At 36.4% G+C, this 21,901-nt stretch overlaps 3 protein-coding genes across 13 annotated transcripts in view; all 3 read left to right on the forward strand.

Annotated features, from left to right (window-relative positions):
- The window catches only part of stxbp5l (syntaxin binding protein 5L), a 137,337-nt gene extending 128,115 nt beyond the window's left edge, over positions 1–9,222 (forward strand). For all 10 annotated transcript variants that reach the window (XM_052565874.1, XM_052565879.1, XM_052565876.1 and 7 more), the window contains 6 exons: positions 1,729–1,968; positions 2,068–2,431; positions 3,155–3,320; positions 5,889–6,000; positions 6,421–6,641; positions 6,742–9,222. In XM_052565874.1, coding sequence (XP_052421834.1) covers positions 1,729–1,968; positions 2,068–2,431; positions 3,155–3,320; positions 5,889–6,000; positions 6,421–6,641; positions 6,742–6,783 — 1,145 coding nt within the window. In that variant the 3' untranslated portion in view covers positions 6,784–9,222. The remainder of the gene's footprint in view (positions 1–1,728; positions 1,969–2,067; positions 2,432–3,154; positions 3,321–5,888; positions 6,001–6,420; positions 6,642–6,741) is intronic.
- Positions 9,223–11,322: 2,100 nt separating this feature from the next.
- On the forward strand, positions 11,323–18,201 carry poglut2 (protein O-glucosyltransferase 2). The gene is made up of 10 exons (XM_052564444.1): positions 11,323–11,690; positions 12,753–12,958; positions 13,041–13,246; positions 13,542–13,619; positions 14,191–14,363; positions 14,803–15,040; positions 15,170–15,379; positions 16,116–16,205; positions 17,395–17,499; positions 18,024–18,201. The coding sequence occupies exons 1-10, from the start codon at positions 11,512–11,514 to the stop codon at positions 18,039–18,041; spliced, it is 1,503 nt and encodes a 500-aa protein (XP_052420404.1). The 5' UTR covers positions 11,323–11,511; the 3' UTR covers positions 18,042–18,201.
- Positions 18,202–18,475: 274 nt separating this feature from the next.
- Positions 18,476–21,835, forward strand: tex30 (testis expressed 30). Of its 2 annotated transcripts, none has more exons than XM_052566241.1 (5): positions 18,476–18,796; positions 18,949–19,188; positions 20,545–20,596; positions 20,826–21,083; positions 21,478–21,835. In XM_052566241.1, exons 1-5 carry the CDS (start codon positions 18,782–18,784, stop codon positions 21,657–21,659), a joined length of 747 nt encoding a protein of 248 aa, XP_052422201.1. In that variant the 5' UTR covers positions 18,476–18,781; the 3' UTR covers positions 21,660–21,835. The 2 variants fall into 2 exon arrangements, with proteins under 2 accessions (XP_052422201.1, XP_052422202.1); XM_052566242.1 differs by having other exon boundaries at positions 18,485–18,796; positions 20,826–21,037.
- Positions 21,836–21,901: the final 66 nt, after the last annotated feature.

The raw sequence follows: 21,901 nt of genomic DNA on the forward strand, positions 1-21,901 counted from the left end.
AAGACAGGCAAGGTAACACACGCACAACTCAACTTTAACACTAAACGAAGGAAGACAGGACAGACTAGAACTAAATACACAGGCAAACGAGGATAATTAACAAGACACCGTTGAAATGAATGGCACAATCAAACATGAGGGTAAACTAGGTCACACAGAGCATATGAACTAAAGTCCAATGGGGTGTGACAAAAATATTACATTATTTCAAACCATTCATATTTTCTTACAATTTGAATTTCTTACAGTTTGAAAAAACGTTGCTGATCATTCAAAATATTTTGAGGCTAAATGTGGAAAACATTTGATGCAATTATTATTAATAATGTTCTCAGATAGCGCATAATTTATAGTCAGTTTTCCTGTGTTTTGTGTGAAAATGAATCAATATAATTATATATATATATATATATATATACATATATATATATATATATATATATATATATATATATATATATATATATATATATATATATATATATATATATATATATATATTTATTTATTTATTATTTATTTAGATATAATGCTATTGGGTGGAATACCATGTTGTTAATTTACTCATATATTTGAATATCATGGGAACACATGTGACACACAACACTGTTTCCTGAGAATGACACATAAGCAGATCTTTAGTATTAAAGTAATTCTATATTATAGAGGTCATTATGATACATGATAAATGGCATATTATCAAATATTCTAACTTTAGAAACCCACGGTGTTCTTGATATACCTACAACAATTTAGCATTCTCTCCACAACTGACTTTCCTTTCATCACTACACACACAAACCCATGTTCTGACATTATGACAAATGTCTGTCAGTGTTTCTTATAATGGGTTTATGTTATGAGAATGCAGTACACTTTTGTTCTGCAGGATATACTGGATTCTCAATGGAAAACACTACTCAAATTCTAATATAGAATTTTTGATTGTAATGCATGTGACATAGTACATCGATACTGAATGTCAGCTGAGACATGACAATTACAACAACCAATCATATATTATCAAAATACATATTGTATTGCAACAAAAATCTATTTAAGTCTAAGCGGGTTGAGAAAAAGAGAGTAAAATAATCGAAAGAAGCACAAATCAGGGAAATCCATAAACATTTTTATGCCTGGCTATATGAATATACAGTGAATGTGAACCTGGAAGCATTTCAAGGTCAAAAGGACAGTAAAGTCGGTGAATGGGTTTGAAATTGTGAGAGTGTGTTCTGTTTGTCCTCTGTGCATGTGTATGAAATCTGTGACATATTTGTTCATGTGAACAGGAGAATTTTAAGATGTGCACTCGCTATGTATGTATGTACCACCCTGTCCTGTATGTACATTATTTATTTATTTTTTTTTTTTCTTCAATTTTTGATGACTTACTGGAAAGCACATTGGTCGATGGAAATTTGAATTAATTGTGAAATATAAATAAATTATCATTGTCATATGTACAACTTTATTACTTTGGATACTGATTGATGTGGTTTAAATATAATTGTGAGCGCACATATGGAGTGACTCCACTTTCAGTTGTTCCACTTTTTAACAGCAAAACGATTCTTCTACCATCTTTTTCTGTTATCTTTTCACTCTCTGCTATTTTTATTTTATTTTACTGCTCATCCGTCTGCCCTCTATCTTCCATCTTTCTTGACATTTCTCTTCTCCCCCACCCTCTCTTTTTCTCTCCCCTTCTCCATTGTTTCTCAGAGAGTCGAGAAAACTCATTCAGCCGGTCACGGAGCTCTAGCGTTTCCAGCATAGACCGAGAGACTAAAGAGGCTGTAACCACCCTGCAGTTTGCAGAGTCGTACGGACGTAAGTCAGACACCCTGCCTACACCATGCTTGTGGGTGGGTACGAGTCTGGGCCTGGTGCTCATCATCCCAATGTCCATTCCTACGGATGAGCAGGAACGCCAGGAAGACCCCGTTACTGTGGCCCCCACTGGTATATCTTGATTACTTCCTTTTCTAATTCGTAAATGCCCCTGGATGCAATGTTCCTATTCTCATGTTTTTTTGTTCTCTCTCTGGTTTGTCCTCTCAGGCACAGTGTTAATGCTGAAGAGCTCTGTTCTGCGGTTTGCTTTTCTGGACTGTGGAGGTGCTCTTATCAACAGTCCCTACGAGGTGTGGCGAGACCAACATGTCCCTGATGTCCCAGATCGACCCCGCAAGCGGAAACTGGTCAACTTCTCACCCTCGTCTTCTCAAGAGGCCAGTGGAGATGGTCACTTAGCTGTAGTGTGTTCAGAGAGGCAGGCCAAGGTCTTCTTCATGCCCTCCCAGGCCTGTCTATATGTGCATAACATCACTGAGTCATCCTTCGTGCTGCGGGCTGACGTGGTGTCAGTTTGTAACAGCGTTTGTTTGGCCTGCTTCTGCGCCAATGGACACATAATGACTTTGAGGTTTGCATTGACTTTTTTTTTTTGTTGATTTCACAAACTGAGGGACAGGTGAAAATGCCTGTATACAATGTATATACAAAAAGTAAATTAATGTATTACTGTATTAATAATATTATTATTATTATATCCAAGTTTTTATCCCAGTTAAGACCATGTAAAACCAGTAAACCCTGGAAATGAGTCCATTTCTAAAATCTGTACAGCAAAAGTGCAGACTGTTCTAATTCATTCACACTTTTCAGTACAGAATAATATAAGTACATGCATAAGCAAGACATGTGAGCTTTTAAACCCCCCAGAACATCTTAGACTTAGACATTTTAAATGCATTACTGTAAACACGTTTACATGATTGGGTAAACTGAGGTGTCTGTGGCAATCGACAGAATCTGACAGGTTCTGTCAATAGAGATTAACTTATATTTAGCCTGGAACATTCCTTTAATACCAGCTCAGAACCTTTTTGGTATCGATTTTAGCGTAATCCAGATTACAGAAACCAGTTCAATCTTTCAATAAACTCTAAACCTCTAGTCAGAAGAGCTGAGCTGTGCTTTTGTTGGCTTTGTTCTAAATCCTGCCTTCAGTGTGGTACAATATTTTAGGCGTGAATTTCTTCATTCTTCGCTATAAATTTGAGTGTTTACACTGTCATTTGGGATACAAAGGATATTGGAATGCAGTTGCTAAGCCTGTTATTTTATTTTTGTGCATGTTTTACAGCCTTCCCAGTTTACGGCCTCTGCTAGATGTCAACTACCTGCCGCTAACAGACATGCGCATTGCTAGAACATTCTGCTTCACCAACGGAGGGCAGGCACTGTATCTGTGCTCCCCCACAGAGATGCAGAGAATCACTTACAGCCAGGAGATGTGTGACAACCTACAGGTGGCTGTGCCTCTGTGTGTGTGTGTGTGTGTGTGTGTGTGTGTGTCTGTGTGTGTCTGTGAGCGTGCGTGCGTGTGCACATGCTGATGGTGGTTATTGAAGTGAAATGTCATGCTTGTCATGGATGCTTTGAGCTCTGCTGAGCTGAGCCCTACTGCATTTCAGCTGTAATTTCTGCCACACAGGTTGTCATTCTGTCCTTTCCCTCCCTCTGTCGTTCCCTGTCTGTCTGGTTAGGATGGGAATAGCATAACGCCATACTATTCATTCTATTTTTGCAGTATGTACCATGTGCACAGTATGTTATTTTATTTTTATTTTTTTTTATGCACCCGAACTGAAACGTGTCATTGTTCAAGAGTTTTGGGGTTAATAGGATTTTTTATTTTTTAGATTTTATTTTATTTTATTTATTTATTTTTCAGTGTTTTGAAAGAAGCGTCTTGTGCTCACCTCGGCTGCATTTATTCCATTAGAAATACAGTATAATATGTAATATTGTGATATATTATTACATTTTAATATACCTGTTTACTATTTTAATGTAATTTATTTCTGTGATAGCAAAGCTGACTTTTCAGCAGGCATTACTCTTCAGTCTCTTTAGTCTAGACTTCAATGTCATGTGATCTTACTATGTTAATCTTTATTTAAATCATTCTAATATGTGCTCAGAAATATCTCTAATTTAATATAATTTAATAATCTTTAATTTAACATTTAAACGATTGCACAGTCCCGAAATTTAGCTTATGCATCTCTAAATGTAATGTTTCTGATTTGATCATTTATTTTAGTCTGACAAATTCCTACCATGTTATTGTATTAAAAGAATCCAAGGTGAATTAAAAAGAAAGAAAAAATGAATCCCAAAGGTGACTGAAGGCTACTTGCTCTCTTCCACCACAGCATTGTGACATAGGCACTGTTTGATTCATAATTGCGTAGTGCATTTTTGCTTAACATACTATATTTTTGAGTAGGGCATATTTAATGCATACTGTACATGTTGAAGCATACCAGCATTTCATTTCAAACATAGCCTCTTTCTTCAGGGCCGGCCCGCGGCATAGGCGGTATAGGCAAATGCTAAGGGCGCCACTCATCCATAGGGGCGCCAGAATGAGTGAACGAGTGAATTTTTTTTGTTTTACATATTTTATATATATATATATATATATATATATATATATATATATATATATATATATATATATATATATATATATATATATATATATATATATATATATATATAATAGGCTACTATTTAAAAACCATTAATTCGAAATACTACCAAATAAAGCAAAAAAAATAAAAATAAAAATAAATAAGGGTCCGGCTCTTCAATCTTCCCCCGCCCATCGAGTGCTTGAAGTGCTTCAGAAACAGAGCGCGCGCACGATCAGTTGTTGGTAATTTGTTGTGTAGCGTGCCCGACGCCGCATCCAATGTAGACAGCACTGCTTTTGTTAACACACAGCTCGTAGAAACGGGCCTGGCAGCTCGCGCCAGTTCTAGACACGGTGAAAGTTTCCTGATTGTGACGGAAGGCCGAATTTACATGACACATTATAAATGAGCATAGTCTACGATAGATACAGTGCCAAAAAGAAGAGAAGAGGATAAAGACAGAGGTAAAGAGATGTAGTGAAAGAACAATTTATTGCATAGGAGTAAGATACTATAATTTCATGGCAGTTATTTTTACCTTAAACTTAATGTTAGCAGTTGTTCTGAGTTCTGAGTCCCCAGACTGTGATTTTGTACAATCATGTCAGTTTTAAGACGCATTTTTTATTATCACTTTTTTATTAATGTTTTACTCTACAGTTGTGCAGTTTTGGGGGGATACAGTACAGGCCAAAAGTTTGGAAACATTACTATTTTTAATGTTTTTGAAAGAAGTTTCTTCTGCTCATCAAGCCTGCATTTATTTGATCAAAAATACAGAAAAAAAATAATATTGTGATATATTATTACAATTTAAAATAATTTGTTTTCAATTTATTATACTTTAAATTATCATTTATTTCTGTGATGCAAAGCTGAATTTTCAGCATCATAACCCCATTCTTCAGTGTCACCTGTAACATCCAGTCTATCACATGATCCTTTAGAAATCATTCTAATATGATGATTTATTATGAGTGTTGGAAACAGTTCTGCTGTAATGTGCGTGTGTGTGTGTGTGTGTGTGTGTGTGTGTGTGTATATATATATATATATATATATATATATATATATATATATATATATATATATATATATATATATATATATATATATATATATGCTAAGTCATGAACACAATGACAGGGTGAAATGGGCTGTGATGCATGGGGCGCCAGGTAAAATCTTGCCTAGGGCAGCAAATTGGTCAGGGCCGGCCCTGTCTTTCTTTATAACTCTGTCAAACAAACAAGCACTGTCAAAACTTTCCATTTTACATTGTGAAACGTGTAACTATACTGACATCTACTGGTGGAGTTTTGAATCAATCGTTCCAACATTTGGTATGATTTTGTCTATTTAACGCTTTGATTCACTATTTTTCATTAATTGCAGGAGATGTTAGGGGAGCTCTTTACACCCATCGAGACCCCTGAGGCTCAGAACCGTGGCTTTCTCAAGGGCTTTTTTGGCGGCAATACCCAAAACTTCGACCGAGAGGAGCTTTGTGAGTGTATTTATCACTCCTCTCTTTGTGTGTGTGCGTGTGTGTGTGTGTGTGTGTGTGTGTGTGTGTGTGTGTGTGTGTGTGTGCGCAAGCATATACGCACAGATCCAGACCTTTCACGAAATCTGTTTCAGCAAGGAGGAGACTGTCTGATTGACATATAAAGTGTCCATCTTTTACTGGAAAAGTCTTTTAATCAGTTTGAATCCAAAATATTATTATTTTATTCTCTTTTCTCACTTTTCCTGGTTTACATGTTATTTTAGTGTTGATTATATACTGTTCATATTTTGAATTAGCCCTTACTTTTTCTGATTTATATTTATTTTAATTAGCTAAATTACTTTTCCTTTTTTAGTTAGAATTTTAGTTAATAATGACAACACTGCCTTGTTTCGCTTCATCTCTCGTGCTCTGCAGTTGGCGAGGCAGCGGCAGGTAAGGCGTCCCGCAGCCTGGCACAGCACATCCCAGGACAGGGCGGACTGGAGGGCATGAAGGCAGCAGCAGGCGGGGTGGTGGGAGAACTGGCCCGAGCTCGCATTGCCCTGGACGAGAGAGGACAGAGGCTGGGGGAGCTGGAGGAGAGGACCGCCCTGATGATGAGCAGTGCTGACACCTTCTCTAAACACGCTCACGAGGTATGTAGTACTGCGAAAGAATGAGAAAACAGAAATATAAATGCAAATAAAGCATAACATGCTTATACAATCTCTTTGTTTTCACTTTCACCCTCCACAGCTGATGCTGAAATGCAAAGACAAGAAGTGGTATCAGTTTTAGAGGATCCTCAGGGGTGTGCCACAAGAGGGTGCTACTCTGCTACTTGGACTTTCACTCTTTTAAGGAGAGAGCGCGAAAGAGACAAATGGACCAAGAGGGACTTAAGGGCTGTTCTGCTTCTCTTCTGTCTGTGTACAGGATTGTCTTACTCTGATTCTTTAAAAAGGCTAAAATCAGATTACGATATAATGGACATGTACCATTAGCATTTACGAGTAAGAGGGGTTCCACACCCATGCTGTAAATCAGACAACATCTTCATTAATACACAGTGGTGGATCGAGGTCTCCTCACAAGAAGCAAATTGGTTCACGCCATGTAGATATTCGAAAAGTTATGAAATCGACAAGAGTGCATGAAACAAAATGGATGACCTATAAAAAACGTAAAACTGCCATATTAAAAAGCAGCATGTTACTTTAAAACGAAATGAAAATAAAAGGTAAACAAACTTTTATTTAATAACCGAAGGTAATTATAGAAACTATGACAAAAAAAAAAACTTTCTATTTTTTGAAATAGCAAAACAAATATATATAAATAAAAAAATGTAAACCTGCATTGCTATAAGGCCAAAATATTTTGTCTTTTTTTTGATGACACCATACTGTTCCTTTCAGTGATGTGTATTCCCAGAATATTTACCACTCTTTCTTGTCATATTTGACCGCAACTTATCCACCCTCATACTGCAAATCGGGCCGACGGCGGCTCAGTTGGTCACTCCAATGACGTTCAGTCACAAACGCAAACTTTTTCAGTTTTCTTTGCTGCTAGCTCGCAAAAAGCACCAAAAACAACTTTTTAATCCGTCTTCGAAAGGTACTTCACCCTCTCCTAGAGACGTATGATGTGACATGGTTTTAGAAGTGCGAATAGTGAAATGTATTTGGCGCCACGTGACGAGTGTGTGTCTGTGAGGTCCTTTTCGAGCGTGTTTCTCATATGTAATACTTAACGTGCCATATTCTAGATGGGTGAAGTATCTTTAACTACAAACTAGCGATGAATTTTCTGTGGTTGATTTTCTGGGCTCTTACTTGTAGGTAAGACAAGTCAGCCATACTCAGACAGAAGGGTTGGCTCTTCATGCGTGTCTGTGGAAGTACAAATACGGTTTGATTTGTTTTCTATTTCGTCTTGATGTTCGTTTTGTTTTAAATGATCAATTTCAGCTGGCCTGTTATTTCGTTTCTAATCTCTTCAGTTGCCTCGGGGCAAATGTAACAAAAATTGTGTTTTGTTTTGTACCTCGTTGAGGACAACGAGTGAGTGATCTTCGTTTTTTTCTGCCAAAGTTCGAATGCATCATGAAAAGATTTTCCTCACATTCCAGTACAACTTTCTTCTTATTTTTTCCCTTTAATATAATGTCAAAATGATGTTTTCTACCTTACAACTGTTAGTGTCAGAAGATTGTTCGCTTGTGTCTTCTGGTTGTCAATTGACTGTGGAAATGGTGTTTAGACCGATCAGTGAGCTCTACTGTTGAATATTCATGTTTTTTTGAATATGTGTCTGGAAAGATCAAAGCGATTTGCGCGTGAATTAGTGTTACGTGTAAGCTAAATCTTCCAGAATCGTATTTGAGACTCATGTTGTGTTTCTATGATTTGTCTTCTGATGACCTCTGACCTTCTAGTGCTTTACTGTAACAATCTCAGCATATCTTCTGTAGTCCATGCCTCTGCCCATTTGGCTTTGTATATACAAGCTGCTTCTCAGTAACGTAGATGTTGTGCATTAAAATACGAACTCAAGGCTGACGAGAATACACATCATCAACCATTAGTCAAACTTGGGCTTTTACGCAATATTACGTTTTTCCTTATGCTTTTATGTTGAAATAATAGCTCATGATTAATGAAGGAAGACAATGCATGTGTGGAGATTTGGACTCAAGAACACACTCAAGACTCTAAGATGCCAAAACCATGTAAAGATGGTCTCTGCTGAAAAATCCTTTACATGGGTTTTAGTTCATGTTCACCTTTACATTTGCTTCAACTGATGCTCCAATAATTCCTCTTCAGTGTCAAAAGAAGTAAAAACTGACTCTCACAGACAGGGTGTTTTGTTTGTATGTTCTCAGTTTTTATATGAAAATGTACAGTTCAACCTGGAGGAGAGCGACATGGTCATTAAACTAAATTCTGTGATTTGGATATTCCTCTGTGAATGTCGTACCTGTTTAAAGATGGTACCGTGTCTGATATTCTGACTGAAGTTCTGTAGGTCTAACTGTAGTTTCCTCCACCCCAACACCTGGTCCTCTGATACCTTCAGAGAAGGCAGCAACGTCGGTCTTGTTTAAATGGATAATGCCACCTTTCGTTCTTATCGATATTCTAGTAGTGTTATAGAGGTTATTGAAAATAAAATGGAAAAATATGTTGATGCAAATCAAACTGAAATAAACATTTATTGATGTACACAACAGCATAAGACTGGTTTGTCTCTGTAATATGATAGTAAGATGTCAGTCAAGATCAGTCAAGATCAACCCTACAATGCCAAGTATGTATGTATGTATGTATCTATCTATCTACCTATCTAGCCATCCATCCATCCATCTATCTGATGTAATTGGAATCTCTTAAGGGGTGGGGGGGGGGGGGTGAAATGCTCCTCTTCACTCAATATCGTGTTAATCTTGAGTACCTATAGAGTAGTACTGCATCCTTCATAACTCCAAAAAGTCTTTAGTTTTATTATATTCATAAGAGAAAGATAGTCTGTACCGATTTTTCCCGGAAAAACACGAGTGCCTGGAGGCGTGACGTGTGGGCGGAGCTAAAGAATCACGAGCGCCAGTAGGCTTTTGCGTTGAGAGCGTTTGAAAGCTGTGACATTACCATGAGGAAAAAACCATCATCCCAAACAAACCATGGCTAACAGTCAGATTCAGCGTATATTTATGATCCAGAATCAGATCCAGAGGCTGAAATTTAACAAGAGCAGCATCAGCAACAACATCTCTTTGTGGTACTGAAACTGTATATATATTTGCTTAGCGGTTTAGGAAAATGACTAAGTTCCACTTTGTCGTTTTTTTTTTGTTTTTTTTTTTAAGCTGTACATGTGGAAAGTGCAGTTTGATGACAACATCGCATGTTGTTTACTTGATGTGCTTACGCGCCGATAGCTAAGTTAACAACACAGAGATATTTGAAGCAGTTTTACTTACCGCATGCGGTTCCAACACACGATCGTGACCCTTTTTCATTGGGACTGCATTATCCTTAGGAAATAAACAATGTGCAAATCTGGAGTCAAACTGGGCCTTGATTGTAAAACAAGCATCTTCGAAATGCAGGGAACAAACACAAACACTTGCACAACTCCGTTGATGCTCTGTAAAAATAAACTCCATCCACTGGTCCCTTAATGCTGTTTTTTTTTTTTTTTTTGGTAATCTGTGCAGGGTTGTCTTGCCCTGGCAACCAAAAACACACTTCTTTTGTGACATTTCGCGACGCTCTCGCTCTGATCAGTGAATGTCTGTTGTGCTCTCAGTGCTCTGCTATACAGGAGCGCGTGCTCTTCCGGCAGAAGTGCCCTTAGGACCCATATAAGGAAATTCCGCTCCATCTAACGTCACACAGAGCCATACTCGAAAAAAAACTTTCCGAAACTTGTGACAAACCGGAAGGAGGATTTTTGGAACAGAAATACTCCTGTAAACGTACAACTTATTTTTTGAAACTTTGTCCATGTTTAGCATGGGAATCCAACTCTTTAACAGTGTAAAAAACTCAGTATGCATGAAATAGCATTTAACCCCCCCTTTAAGTAAAATTAATTTTTAAATGAGTTCCAATACTCATACTTATTACATTTACTTTTTACATTTAACAGTGTAAAAAACTCAGTATGCATGAAATAGCATTTCACCCCCCCCCCCTCCCGCCTAACCTGATTTTACCAAGTGAGACATGTTCCTGGGACAACATCGTTATTGACCCTGGAACGACATTGTGATTAACCAATCAGATTTGAAGAACCAGTTTATAGATTTTGTGAAGTTTATGCTTAAAATCAGTGTTTGGTGCTTGTACATCAGTGTCATTCATCTATCATTTCCTCTGATTTTAGGGATTACTCATGGTTAAGGTTAGGTTTAGGTATAGGGAAATGGTTAAGAATATATTTTTGGAGTAAAATGTTGTTCCAGGGTCAACAAAATATGTTGACCTAGGAACACATCGGACTTGGCAAAATCAGGACGTGCCCCCCCCCCCCCCCCCCCTTTAAGTAAAATTAATTTTTAAATGAGTTCCAATACCCTGTTCTTATTTTGTACGAGTTATAAACTCATTGTGTTTAGCGGATAACCTGTGTACAGTGAATGCACTGAAGCAGCGCTGTCTACTAACAGCATTAGCAAGCGTCTCTTTGCCCACATTGAAAATGAATGACTTCCGGCCAGTTTGACGCTCTCGCCGACGGCGGTGTGAACGCACGGGTTAGACAGCCAATCGGCTTCCAGTACGTTGCGTCACTGACGTACACGGACCAATCACACCAGCGCCTTGGGTCTGTTGCAGAGATTTTCTCACGAGGGTGTCTGGGTTGGTTGGTTTGCACACCAAACCGCTGGTGAATGTGAGTATGTGGTGAAATGTATCTTTAGTGTTTTTAAGCAATGTTTTAAGAGCATTTTTATTCTGAGGAAGTGCTCATAAATGAACGCGTCCACTACTGAAAGTGTCATCATCCTCTATAAACATGTTGAGAAAACTTTTGCTGCTCTTGATGCCTTGCATCATTTTCATGACGCGGAGATCAAAGGCAGCGGCAGCGCCCAGCGCGAGCAAAACTTTGATCTGGGGTCCTGGACTGGAAACAAACGTCGTGCTTCCTGCTCGGTTCTTCTTCATCCAGACAGTGGACTCCACCGGAAGAAAGTGAGTGAGTTTTGCTGGAAGACCAGAATGAGGCAATGTGGCTTAGTGGATACACATCTGGCTGGAAAATATAGGTTGTGGGTTCAACCCCTGGATTAAGGGTGCACTTCACGTTTATTTTTATTTACGACAACACACCACATGTGAAACTTCGACTATTAGATATCACCTTACAGTACCAGCTAATAAATTACAGCACATTAAGACAATAGTATGAACATTTTATGCTTTTATATGCAAACGATATATTATCTAATGAAAATTATGTTGAAATATTACAGATTTAAGGCTTTGTGCATGATGATTACACACACACACACACACACACATATATATATATATATATATATATATATATATATAAAATCTAAGAAAATATCATTTACAAATATGTACAGTAATTGAATATTAAAGACACAAAAACGTAGTTGAATACATAAATGTTTTCTTTCCTCTGGTCAAATTAATACCAAAATAACTCAAAATGGACCAGTGCCTGAGAAAAAAACAATGGTGTATTGCCTTAAATAAAGGTTTCAGCTAGACCAAAAATGATAACAGTAAAACCTCAATAGTTCCACCAAGATCGTCTTATTCTTTCTGTAGTAAACTATATTGGTGCTTAAAGAACCCCTTAGAGAACTCAGTTCTAAAGAATATACAATAATATACAGTATAAAAAAGACTTCCCTGCTGATCCTTAAAGTGATGCAAAAAAAGAGCTTTTGGCAATTGTGTGTAATTGCTTGAATAAATCTGCTAAAGGATGAATTAGTAGTAATTAGTGTCTGTTAGTCGTATCGTGTCAGTCTTTTATGACTGAATGTTTGTCTCCTGACAGACACTGTGTTCTGTGATAAATGAAACTATTTTTTAACAACAAATGGCCGGTAATTCCCCAGGACAGGTCTTTCTTTGAGTTTCGCCCAAGGCGGTAAAAGCGTCTTGTTTACGCATCCCATCTTTAGGTTCACATTTCATGTGTCCAAATCAAGGCATCAGTTTACTTCTGTCATGGATAAAATAATAATGCCTTTGTTATTGTGATTTCCTCTTCTTCAGTTTCACAACTTCTCCTGGAGAGAAGACATTTGAAGTGAAGATTACGTCTCCAACAGACCCGTATGCCAGAATCTGGATCCAGATTTTAGACCGGAACGATGGATCCTTTTTGGTCCGGTACCGCATGTATGCCAGTTACACAGATCTGCACGTTCAGATTCTCTTGAAAGACAAGCTGGTGGGAAAGTCACCATATGTGCTCAGAGGCGAGAAGAATCAAGTCCACCTTCATCAGATAGAGATGAACAATGTCTGGAAGTTGACACTAACCTGTTTCTCACTTTCCAGGTGCAGTGTATCACGAATCATGTGACTGCCCAGAGCCCAGTGGTGCATTATGGGAAAAAAACATGCACTGCCCGGCCTCTTTCTCTCAGATAGAGAGTGATTTATCTGTCTTTCCCAGTGTGGATCCAGACCATAATACCCATGAGATCCTTAAGCGCTTTGGAAAGAGACACAGCCTGTGTCACTACACCATTAAAAACAACCAGGTACACACATGCCTCATTCAAAAACCTGATTGATTTACACATAAACTACACATTTTTCCCCACAAGGTTTTGCACAGAAAGAACTGAATAATATTTTGACATCAGTTTATAATGATTGGTGGACCATTGATTGGGTAAAAGTGTTCTGTGTGTACATCTGTCACTCTAGATGCCACTCTTTTCATTCTGCTGCAGCCTTTATCTGCACAAGGTAACAATTAGATATTGAAAAAATGTCTCACAATGTCATGTACTTTTGTATTCTTTTTTTTTTTTTTTTTTTTTTTTACTCTAGGTTTATATAAAAACACATGGAGAGCATGTCGGATTCAGGATCTTCATGGATGCCTTCCTTCTGTCCCTGACACGTAAAGTGAGTATTAGTGCAAATGTTTTTGGGTGCTTTTAGTTAAGTTATGTTAAGAAGTAATGATAATGTTATTAAAACACATCTCAAATATGTGCTTAGTCATTTACCTTTATTACCATTAGATGGCACTCCAACATAGAACGGTTGGAGCCATTTACATTAAAAGAGGAGAATTTAACTTGAGTGTTAGTGTTCAGTTCAACTATTTTTAGGGGGTAAGTATTGCAAAGAATAAGACTCTCATATAGTATTCAGTAATAATATTTTCTTGAACACCAAATCTGTATATTAAACTGATTTCTGAATGATCATGTGATCAGTTATTTTAAATATTAGTAATATGTAACAGTATTACTGTTTTACTGTATTTTCAATCTGATAACTGCAGCCTTTTTGAGCATAATAGAAATACATTAGCATAATTTTCTGATTAATTAAAAGTCGTACCAGCCCCAAACTTTAGAATTGTATTTTGAATGACACGTTTTGTGTTGTTTTGAATAACTTATTAGTGTAAATTCATAACTGAACTATCAACAGTCCAGTTGTTGTTGTTGTTGTTGCTGTTGACCAGGTCAAGCTTCCAGACATTGAGTTTTTTGTTAATTTGGGGGACTGGCCCCTGGAGAAGAGACGAGCATCTGAAAAGCCCAGCCCGATCTTTTCATGGTGTGGGTCCAATGATACACAAGACATTGTCATGCCGACATATGACCTGACTGAATCTGTGCTGGAGACTATGGGCAGGTAATGGAACTCTTGTGACTCGTGGAGATGCAGTTAACATATAAAACTTTTTATGGAACAACATAAAACTTTTTATTGATTTTTAGGGAGGTCTATCTAGAATTTAAAATCTGATGTAAACTAGGGAATAAATAAAGCTTAATTTTAAAACTCTTTATTGTAGAAAAATGTCAAACAACGAGTTATAGGAAAATTGTGAGAAAATGAAAAAATGATATGCTGGCAGAGTTGTGGGCTGTGATTAGGAATTATTATTTATTTTTTTCAAATGATATAATTGTGATAATGGGTAAAATGTCTGTCCATGAAAACAAGATGTAATATCTATGCTAACATAATTTTTGTGAAACATAGAAATGTTCAGCAATTTTCTTATAATTTTCTTATTCTGACTGATTAAAATATAGATTTGTCCATTGATGTTTTTGTTCTGTGACAGAGTGAGTCTGGACATGATGTCTGTTCAGGGACACACGGGTCCAGTGTGGGAACAGAAGATCAGCAAAGCCTTCTGGAGAGGTCGTGACAGCAGGAAAGAGCGTCTTGAGCTGGTTAAACTGGCACGGGCCAACCCTGACATGCTTGATGCCGCCTTAACCAACTTCTTCTTTTTCAAGCATGATGAGAGCCTTTACGGGCCCCTGGTCAAACATGTTTCTTTTTTCGACTTTTTCAAGGTGCATGGAATTCACAGAACTACTTCAGTACACACCGCATATATCCTCAATTCAATTAATTTACATATTTTTTATATTTGTATGTGTTTGTTTTTACCTGAGGTGACACGTATGTTTCTCTTTTAACAGTATAAGTACCAGATAAATGTTGACGGGACAGTAGCAGCGTACAGGTTGCCTTATCTGCTTGCAGGAGACAGTGTGGTGTTCAAACATGACTCCATCTATTATGAGCACTTTTACAAGCAGCTCCAGCCATGGGTGCACTATATCCCCTACAAAGCTGATCTCAGTGACCTAATGGAGAAGATCCAGTGGGCAAGAGACCATGATGAGGAGGTACGTCATCCCCATTCACACACGCACATCTCCCGTTCTCATATGAACACAAAATATTGCATATTAAAATTTAAAACTATTTTGTACTGCAAATAACTTGACCCTGGTAAAAATCACTATAAGGGCGTGCCATTAAGTGCAATGTTCCTTTAATAAAAGACACCGATTTTCAATGCATAGTTTATTTAATAGCCTGAATGATACAGTTTATATAACATAATGGATGTTTAGCATATCCCAAAAGTACTGAATTTGCTGGCCTTTTCTCAAAGAGATTCACAACATAACATTATATTGATTATAATGATTCTGAGAATGTCTTTCACACTCTCTGCATTACTTTAACATTTACGTATTTTGGCAGATGCATGATTGTAAGCTCAAATCTTGTGGGGATTATTAGAGTTTGATCACAGAATCCAAGGAGAACTGAATTGTGTAACTTATATTCATTTTAATCTATAAAAAAAAATAATAATAATATACAATTAAAAAAACATAAATTTTTATTAGCCAGTCGTAGCACTGAACAGTTTGCATCTGCATGAATTGAAGATGCTGAAGTTTTCATTCTCTGTTCCCTAAGCAGAAGGTTTGCATGCAGTGTTGTGATGGTAGTGTGAGACGCGGGTGAACAGGTTTGCGGTTGTTGAGAAGATTTTGATGTTAAAAATGTGACCATAGCAGTAAACTTTACAAACAGTCCTGTCACCTTTCTGTGTTTTTTATCTTATAGGCAAAGCGAATTGCTCTGGCAGGTCAGCAGTTTGCGCGAACTCATCTGATGGGTGACAGTATATTCTGTTACTACTTCAAACTCTTTCAGGTATTTTTTTTTCTTTTTCTTTCTTTAGTTCAGTGCTCTGGTGCTTCTATTGTGGCAGTGACTACAACGAAGAGCGGAAACGGTTACTGTTACTGATTGTTTGTTTTATCACCTTTTTAATACCTTATTTTCCCCAACGGCTCTTTTTAATTTCCTCTGTTCCTATTTTTTTGATTTTATGAATTCATCAGCGTATTTATCTTATCTTGTCTTGACCTTCCATCTTCATCCAAGTTTATGTGCTTTTCTCAAGGACACAAAAGACAAAGGTTAAATAGCGCACGTCTTGCCATCTGCACGTCACACACATTCAGTGGTCAATTTACTGTCTTGTGGTAATATGACTAGAAGAAGTTTTATTCTAAATCAACAATTTTGTTGATCAATTATAGATAATAATCTATAGATAAACCTTCTCAAAATTAGAAATGAAATCTTCAAAAAAAAAAAAATGGTCTTGTCATTGGCAGCTTTATTAACATTTTTAAGCTAAATATACTGGTTTGTAGCTAAATATAGCTTAATATATTTGTTTGAATAGTATATATTTTCTATATAGGAGGTCAAACATACAGTACACTTTTATGAAAGAACAGGATACATTTAATCTAACAGATTTCTATAAGTGTCACAGATTTGTAATGCTTACAGATGAATTACAACAAAAATAAAGAAATAATACACACTCACACACACACTGGTCCCAAGTTTGCTGTGGGCTCACAGTAGTCACTTTGCGCAAGTACCCCTGAGTTCATAAACCCCAGTACTTTATGGTTTTTCATAACTGTCGACTGGAAAACATTAATCTTTAAACACAAGTTCTGGCCTCAAAGCACTTCTCAGCAATAAACCTGTGTGTGTTTGAGGTGTGGAAGTGTTGGAGGTCAAGACCACAGCGGCTACTTGAATGTTATGTGATTCGTACGACTGATAAAGATGCTTGTTTAGTGTGATGATTTTGCAGTTAATTAAACGTTTTAAATAAAAGTGCTACACCAAGACAAAGAAAATAAGAGGGTGTGTGATTGGATGGAAAGATTGAAGATGGTGAAATGTAGCTCAACTTGCATGTTTTAAAAATAAATGGAATATACCATGTAATATCTTTCTTTATATTTTTACAAGTCAAATTTTGTATGCTAAATAACATTTCTACACTCATCCAGCTCTGTGTTTTGGTTTTTAGAAGTACGCTGAACGGCAGGTCACTGAGCCCAAGGTTCGAGATGGTATGGAGCTGGTGGAACAGCCAAAGGACGAACTTTTTCCATGTTATTGTGCAAGAAAAAAGGTAGCTTATGTGTTCTTGGTATTAACTGATAATGGGTATATATTAATTTGTATTCATTTAACCTATTTTACACAATAACAGAGATTGTACTGGCCATACTGAGGATAATAATAGTCATCAGTGTATAATAATAGTACAATATTTCTACATTCCATTAAAATAAAATATCCTAACCAAACTCGCATTATACAAATAAAATTTTTGTTGTCCATACAAAGATTTCAATTTATAAAGACTTTTGTTCAGCTTTGAATTTTTAGCTGAATAAAACATTTTATTGTTAAGGAACAACAGTGAAAATGTTACCATCATACTGTACAATACATTTAATTAAGTATCTGATGGATTTATTGTCATTACATGAAGCACACAAACTGGGTTTATGAGGGCAATAAACTTTTTATGACATGGATTGATCAGCAGATTACTCTGATAAAATGTTTATATGAATTCTTTTAGTCCACAATGCATTTGCGCTGGATCAGATCAAACATTTCTAATTGTTTGTTTTGTTTTTTGCATAGGTCAGAGATGAGCTGTGAGAGACCACATGTTGTGTTATGTAACAGCAGCCATTCAAGTTAAATGGATTTAGAGAAAAAGAAGTTTCCGAGACCACAGACTTGGTGCATCAAGTGTCTTGTGACTGCAACGCCTTTACTGAATGTTTCTCTTTTTGTATTAAATCTTTGTGTTTCTACATTCTTGTTGGTCTGGTATATATTTATTTAGAAATTTGAGAGATGGGCTTGCTTATAAATTTTAATATAGAATTACTATACATTGCTGTACATAAATTTGTACAAGAATAATTAACAGAATAAATAGGTTATTCATAATAATTAATTATAACAGAATAATTAGATTAACAGTGGGAATGTTTGATTTGTTTTCCTTTTTATTTATTTATTTATTTATTTAGTAGCTAATAGTTAAAATATTTTATGAGGTTTATTTAGAAATTGACTTAAACACCCTGAGAACTAGTGACAACATGCTCTGGTTGTTCCTATCTAAAGTTTTAACTAGTGTTCTATTGTTTCATTTCAAACCAAACAAACTTACATTTCTTAAAAATTGCTTTTAGTTCATCATAAAGACATGTTTTAACATTTTCAACCATCTTACCTGAGGCGCTTGCTCACTCCTTTACATCAGGTGGCGCTGTAAACAACGTGATCATATGAACATCGACACGTCACGTGTCCACGTGGGAGAAACCCGGGTATTTTAGAGCTCCTTGCTTCAACCCTGCTTCATCCACGCAACTAATAATCACTAAATGGAGTTTTTAGAGGTATTTTAGCTATAGGAACATATCCAACTTATTAACACTTTTTGTGTGTGTGAACGGAGTGGAATATAAGGAATGTTTACAAAACAATGTTGGTTCATTAATTGTCTAATGAACTTCGTTTTAAACACATCTCATTCATATGAATATCACAGGAGAATGTGAGAATCCCGTTCGAGCAGAAGGAGCTGGACGGTGTGTTGACGGTCCCTGCTGACGTCAGCGCGGGACAGTGCACAGCTGTGGTGTTGACTCACGGCGCGGGGGGAGACATGCGCACCAAACAGCTGGAGAGCCTCGCGCACGCTCTCGCCCGCGCAGGCATTCTGTGTCTGCGATTCACCTGCAGGCCGCCGAACCTTCAATACAGAATCAGAGCGTATAGCGCTGTTGTAGTAAGCACTTCATTTTCTAATTTTCATTATCAGAAGCACCTTCATGAAAGTGAAATGTTTACGTTGTAACTGCATTTTATTAATGTATTTGTTTTTAATAATAAAACAAAACTATAAAAATACATTCTAAAATGTATCATCATTATTAGTAGTAGTAGTAGTAGAAAAAATAATATTGTAATATTAAATACATACATTTATATGTGAAAGTTTGGAAACCCCTTGCAGAATCTGTGAAAATGTGAATAATTTTAACAATATAAGAGAGATCATACAAAATGCATGCTATTATTATTATTATTATTATTATTATTTTATTTAGTACTGTCCCGAGTTAGATATTTTACATAAAATATGTTTACATATACTAGTCCACAAACCCCCATCAAAAGTGTGGGAACGCTTGGTTCTTGTGTGGCTATGATTTTTTTTTTTTTTTTTTTACTTTTTGAATTTGAAGATACATGTAAATTGTACTTAATGTTTTCACCCCCGGGTCTTAATCGATCGGGTTTCCTTCTGGAGCATTAGTGAATGTTTGAACCTTTTTTAATAGTTGTGCTGAGTGCCTCGGTTGTCCTCAGTGTGAAAAGATGGATCTCAAAATGTGAGTGAAGTGACATACAGCCAAGTATGGTGACCCATACTCAGAATTCGTGCTCTGCATTTAACCCATCCAAAGTGCACACACGGGGCGCCCAGGGAACAGTTGGGGGTTCGGTGCCTTGCTCAAGTGCACCTCATTCGTGGTATTGCCAGCCCGAGATTCGAACCCACAACCCTAGGGTAAGAAGTCAAAGTCTCCAACCACTAGGCCATGACTTCCTAAAATCATATGTGTTCAAATATGCTGGAAAACTGAAGTGTCTTGCAGGACACAGAGGATTTGTCTGAAGAACAGAGCTCAGTTTGACTGTTCAAAACAAGCAAGAGACTCGTGAACAACCTTCACAAAAAAACAAAAACAAAACAGTTGTGTATAATCCAGGTAACCACACACAGTATTAGGAACCAAGGGTTCCCAAACTTTTGAAGGGGGTTATTTAATAATTTCAGCTATTTTTTTGTTTTGTTTTGTGGACTATATATACATATCTTTTATGTAAAATATCTTACCCAGGATAGTACTAAATAAAAAAGAAATAGCATGCATTTTGTATGATCTCTCTTATTTTGTTAAAAGTATTCACATTTTCACAGATTCTGCAAGGGGTTCCCATACTTTTGCATACCACTGTATTCCTTGGAATAAAACAAAAAACTATATAATGTAATTATTATTATTATTATTATTATTATTATTAATTAATAATGATTCCAATATTAAATACATAATCCTTGTTTTCTATCCATCAGGAGTACTTAAAGACCCATGAGAGATATGCACCAAACAGCCTTTTCTTGGGAGGTAGGTCTCTCTCTCTATGTAGATCTAGATAAACAGGTGACCATGTAGATAAAAACAGGTGACCATTATAAAAAAAATACTCACTACTAATATAAATATATTTTATAATACCCCTAGTGAACAAGATTGACAATAATCATTTTTCAAAGTTCTTCCTAGAAAAGAAAAGAAAAATAAATATATAATAGTACTGTTCTATATCTTTCTGTATATGCAAATTTGTTTCCAGGACGCTCTATGGGTGCTCGTACAGCTGTTGCTGTGTGTAAACATGTGTGTGACAGAGAGAAGGATGCAGTCCAAGGTGTTCTGTGTTTGTCATTCCCACTGCATGTACCAGGAAAACCACAAACATATGTTGAGCGGAGCCATGGCCTGCGTGCACTGTCCCAAACTTCTGTGCTGTTTGTTTCTGGCACTGCAGATAACATGTGTCAACAGGTGAACACATATGAGACGTTTGCAATTGGTTTGGGCTTTAAACTGGGTAATGGTAATTCTTAAAGTTCTTGACTTTCTTTCTGATATATGTGTGTGTGTGTGTGTGTGTGTGTGTGTCTGTGTGTGTGTGTGTGTATATATATATATATATATATATATATATATATATATATATATATACACATACATAAAAATCTATCTATCTATCCATCTATCTATCCATCTATCTATCTATCTATGTAGGTGGATGGATGGATGGATGGATGGATGGATGGATGGATGGATGGATGGATGGATGGATGGACTAAGAAAATGATATATGTAATGATTTTTTTTATTTTTTTTGGTAAAGAGTAAGATTCTTGATTACATTGAAACTATTAGGTTATTTCATATTTATATTAATGTAATACAAAGTTTATTCTTTGCTTGCTTTTTAGAATCTTCTACAACATGTTATGCATGTCATGAAAAACCCTTCTGCGGTTCACTGGGTAAAGGATGCAAACCATGGACTCACAGTACGTGGCAGAACAGAAGAATCAGTACAGGAGGAAGTCAATTCACAGATTATTGCATGGGTACTACAACACAAATGAAATGCATCTTTATAAATAGATAAATGTAGTTATTACTGTTTGGATGAAAGAAGATGGCGATCTGTTGACCCCTTACCCTCTGTTTATAGTTACCGTATATTAACTGTGTTCTCTCTCTCTCTCTCTCTCTCTCTCTCTCTCTCTCTCTCTCTCTCTATATATATATATATATATATATATATATATATATATATATATATATATATATATATATGAACAAGTTACTAGTATTATTATTATTAAAATTGTATTTGAATTGAGTATT

Source organism: Carassius gibelio, chromosome B9, assembly GCF_023724105.1.
Source record: "Carassius gibelio isolate Cgi1373 ecotype wild population from Czech Republic chromosome B9, carGib1.2-hapl.c, whole genome shotgun sequence".
NCBI classification, from domain to species: Eukaryota; Metazoa; Chordata; class Actinopteri; order Cypriniformes; family Cyprinidae; genus Carassius; species Carassius gibelio.

Excerpts from the sequence above, each read along its gene's own strand:
- poglut2 (XM_052564444.1), top strand. The coding sequence starts at position 11,512 with ATGTTGAGAAAACTTTTGCTGCTCTTGATGCCTTGCATCATTTTCATG. Across the intron at positions 11,691-12,752 it reads GTGGACTCCACCGGAAGAAA|TTTCACAACTTCTCCTGGAG; the intron begins GTGAGTGAGTTT and ends CCTCTTCTTCAG. Across the intron at positions 12,959-13,040 it reads GTCACCATATGTGCTCAGAG|GTGCAGTGTATCACGAATCA; the intron begins GCGAGAAGAATC and ends CTCACTTTCCAG.
- tex30 (XM_052566241.1), top strand. Across the intron at positions 19,189-20,544 it reads GAGCGTATAGCGCTGTTGTA|GAGTACTTAAAGACCCATGA; the intron begins GTAAGCACTTCA and ends TCTATCCATCAG. Across the intron at positions 21,084-21,477 it reads TGGTTTGGGCTTTAAACTGG|AATCTTCTACAACATGTTAT; the intron begins GTAATGGTAATT and ends CTTGCTTTTTAG.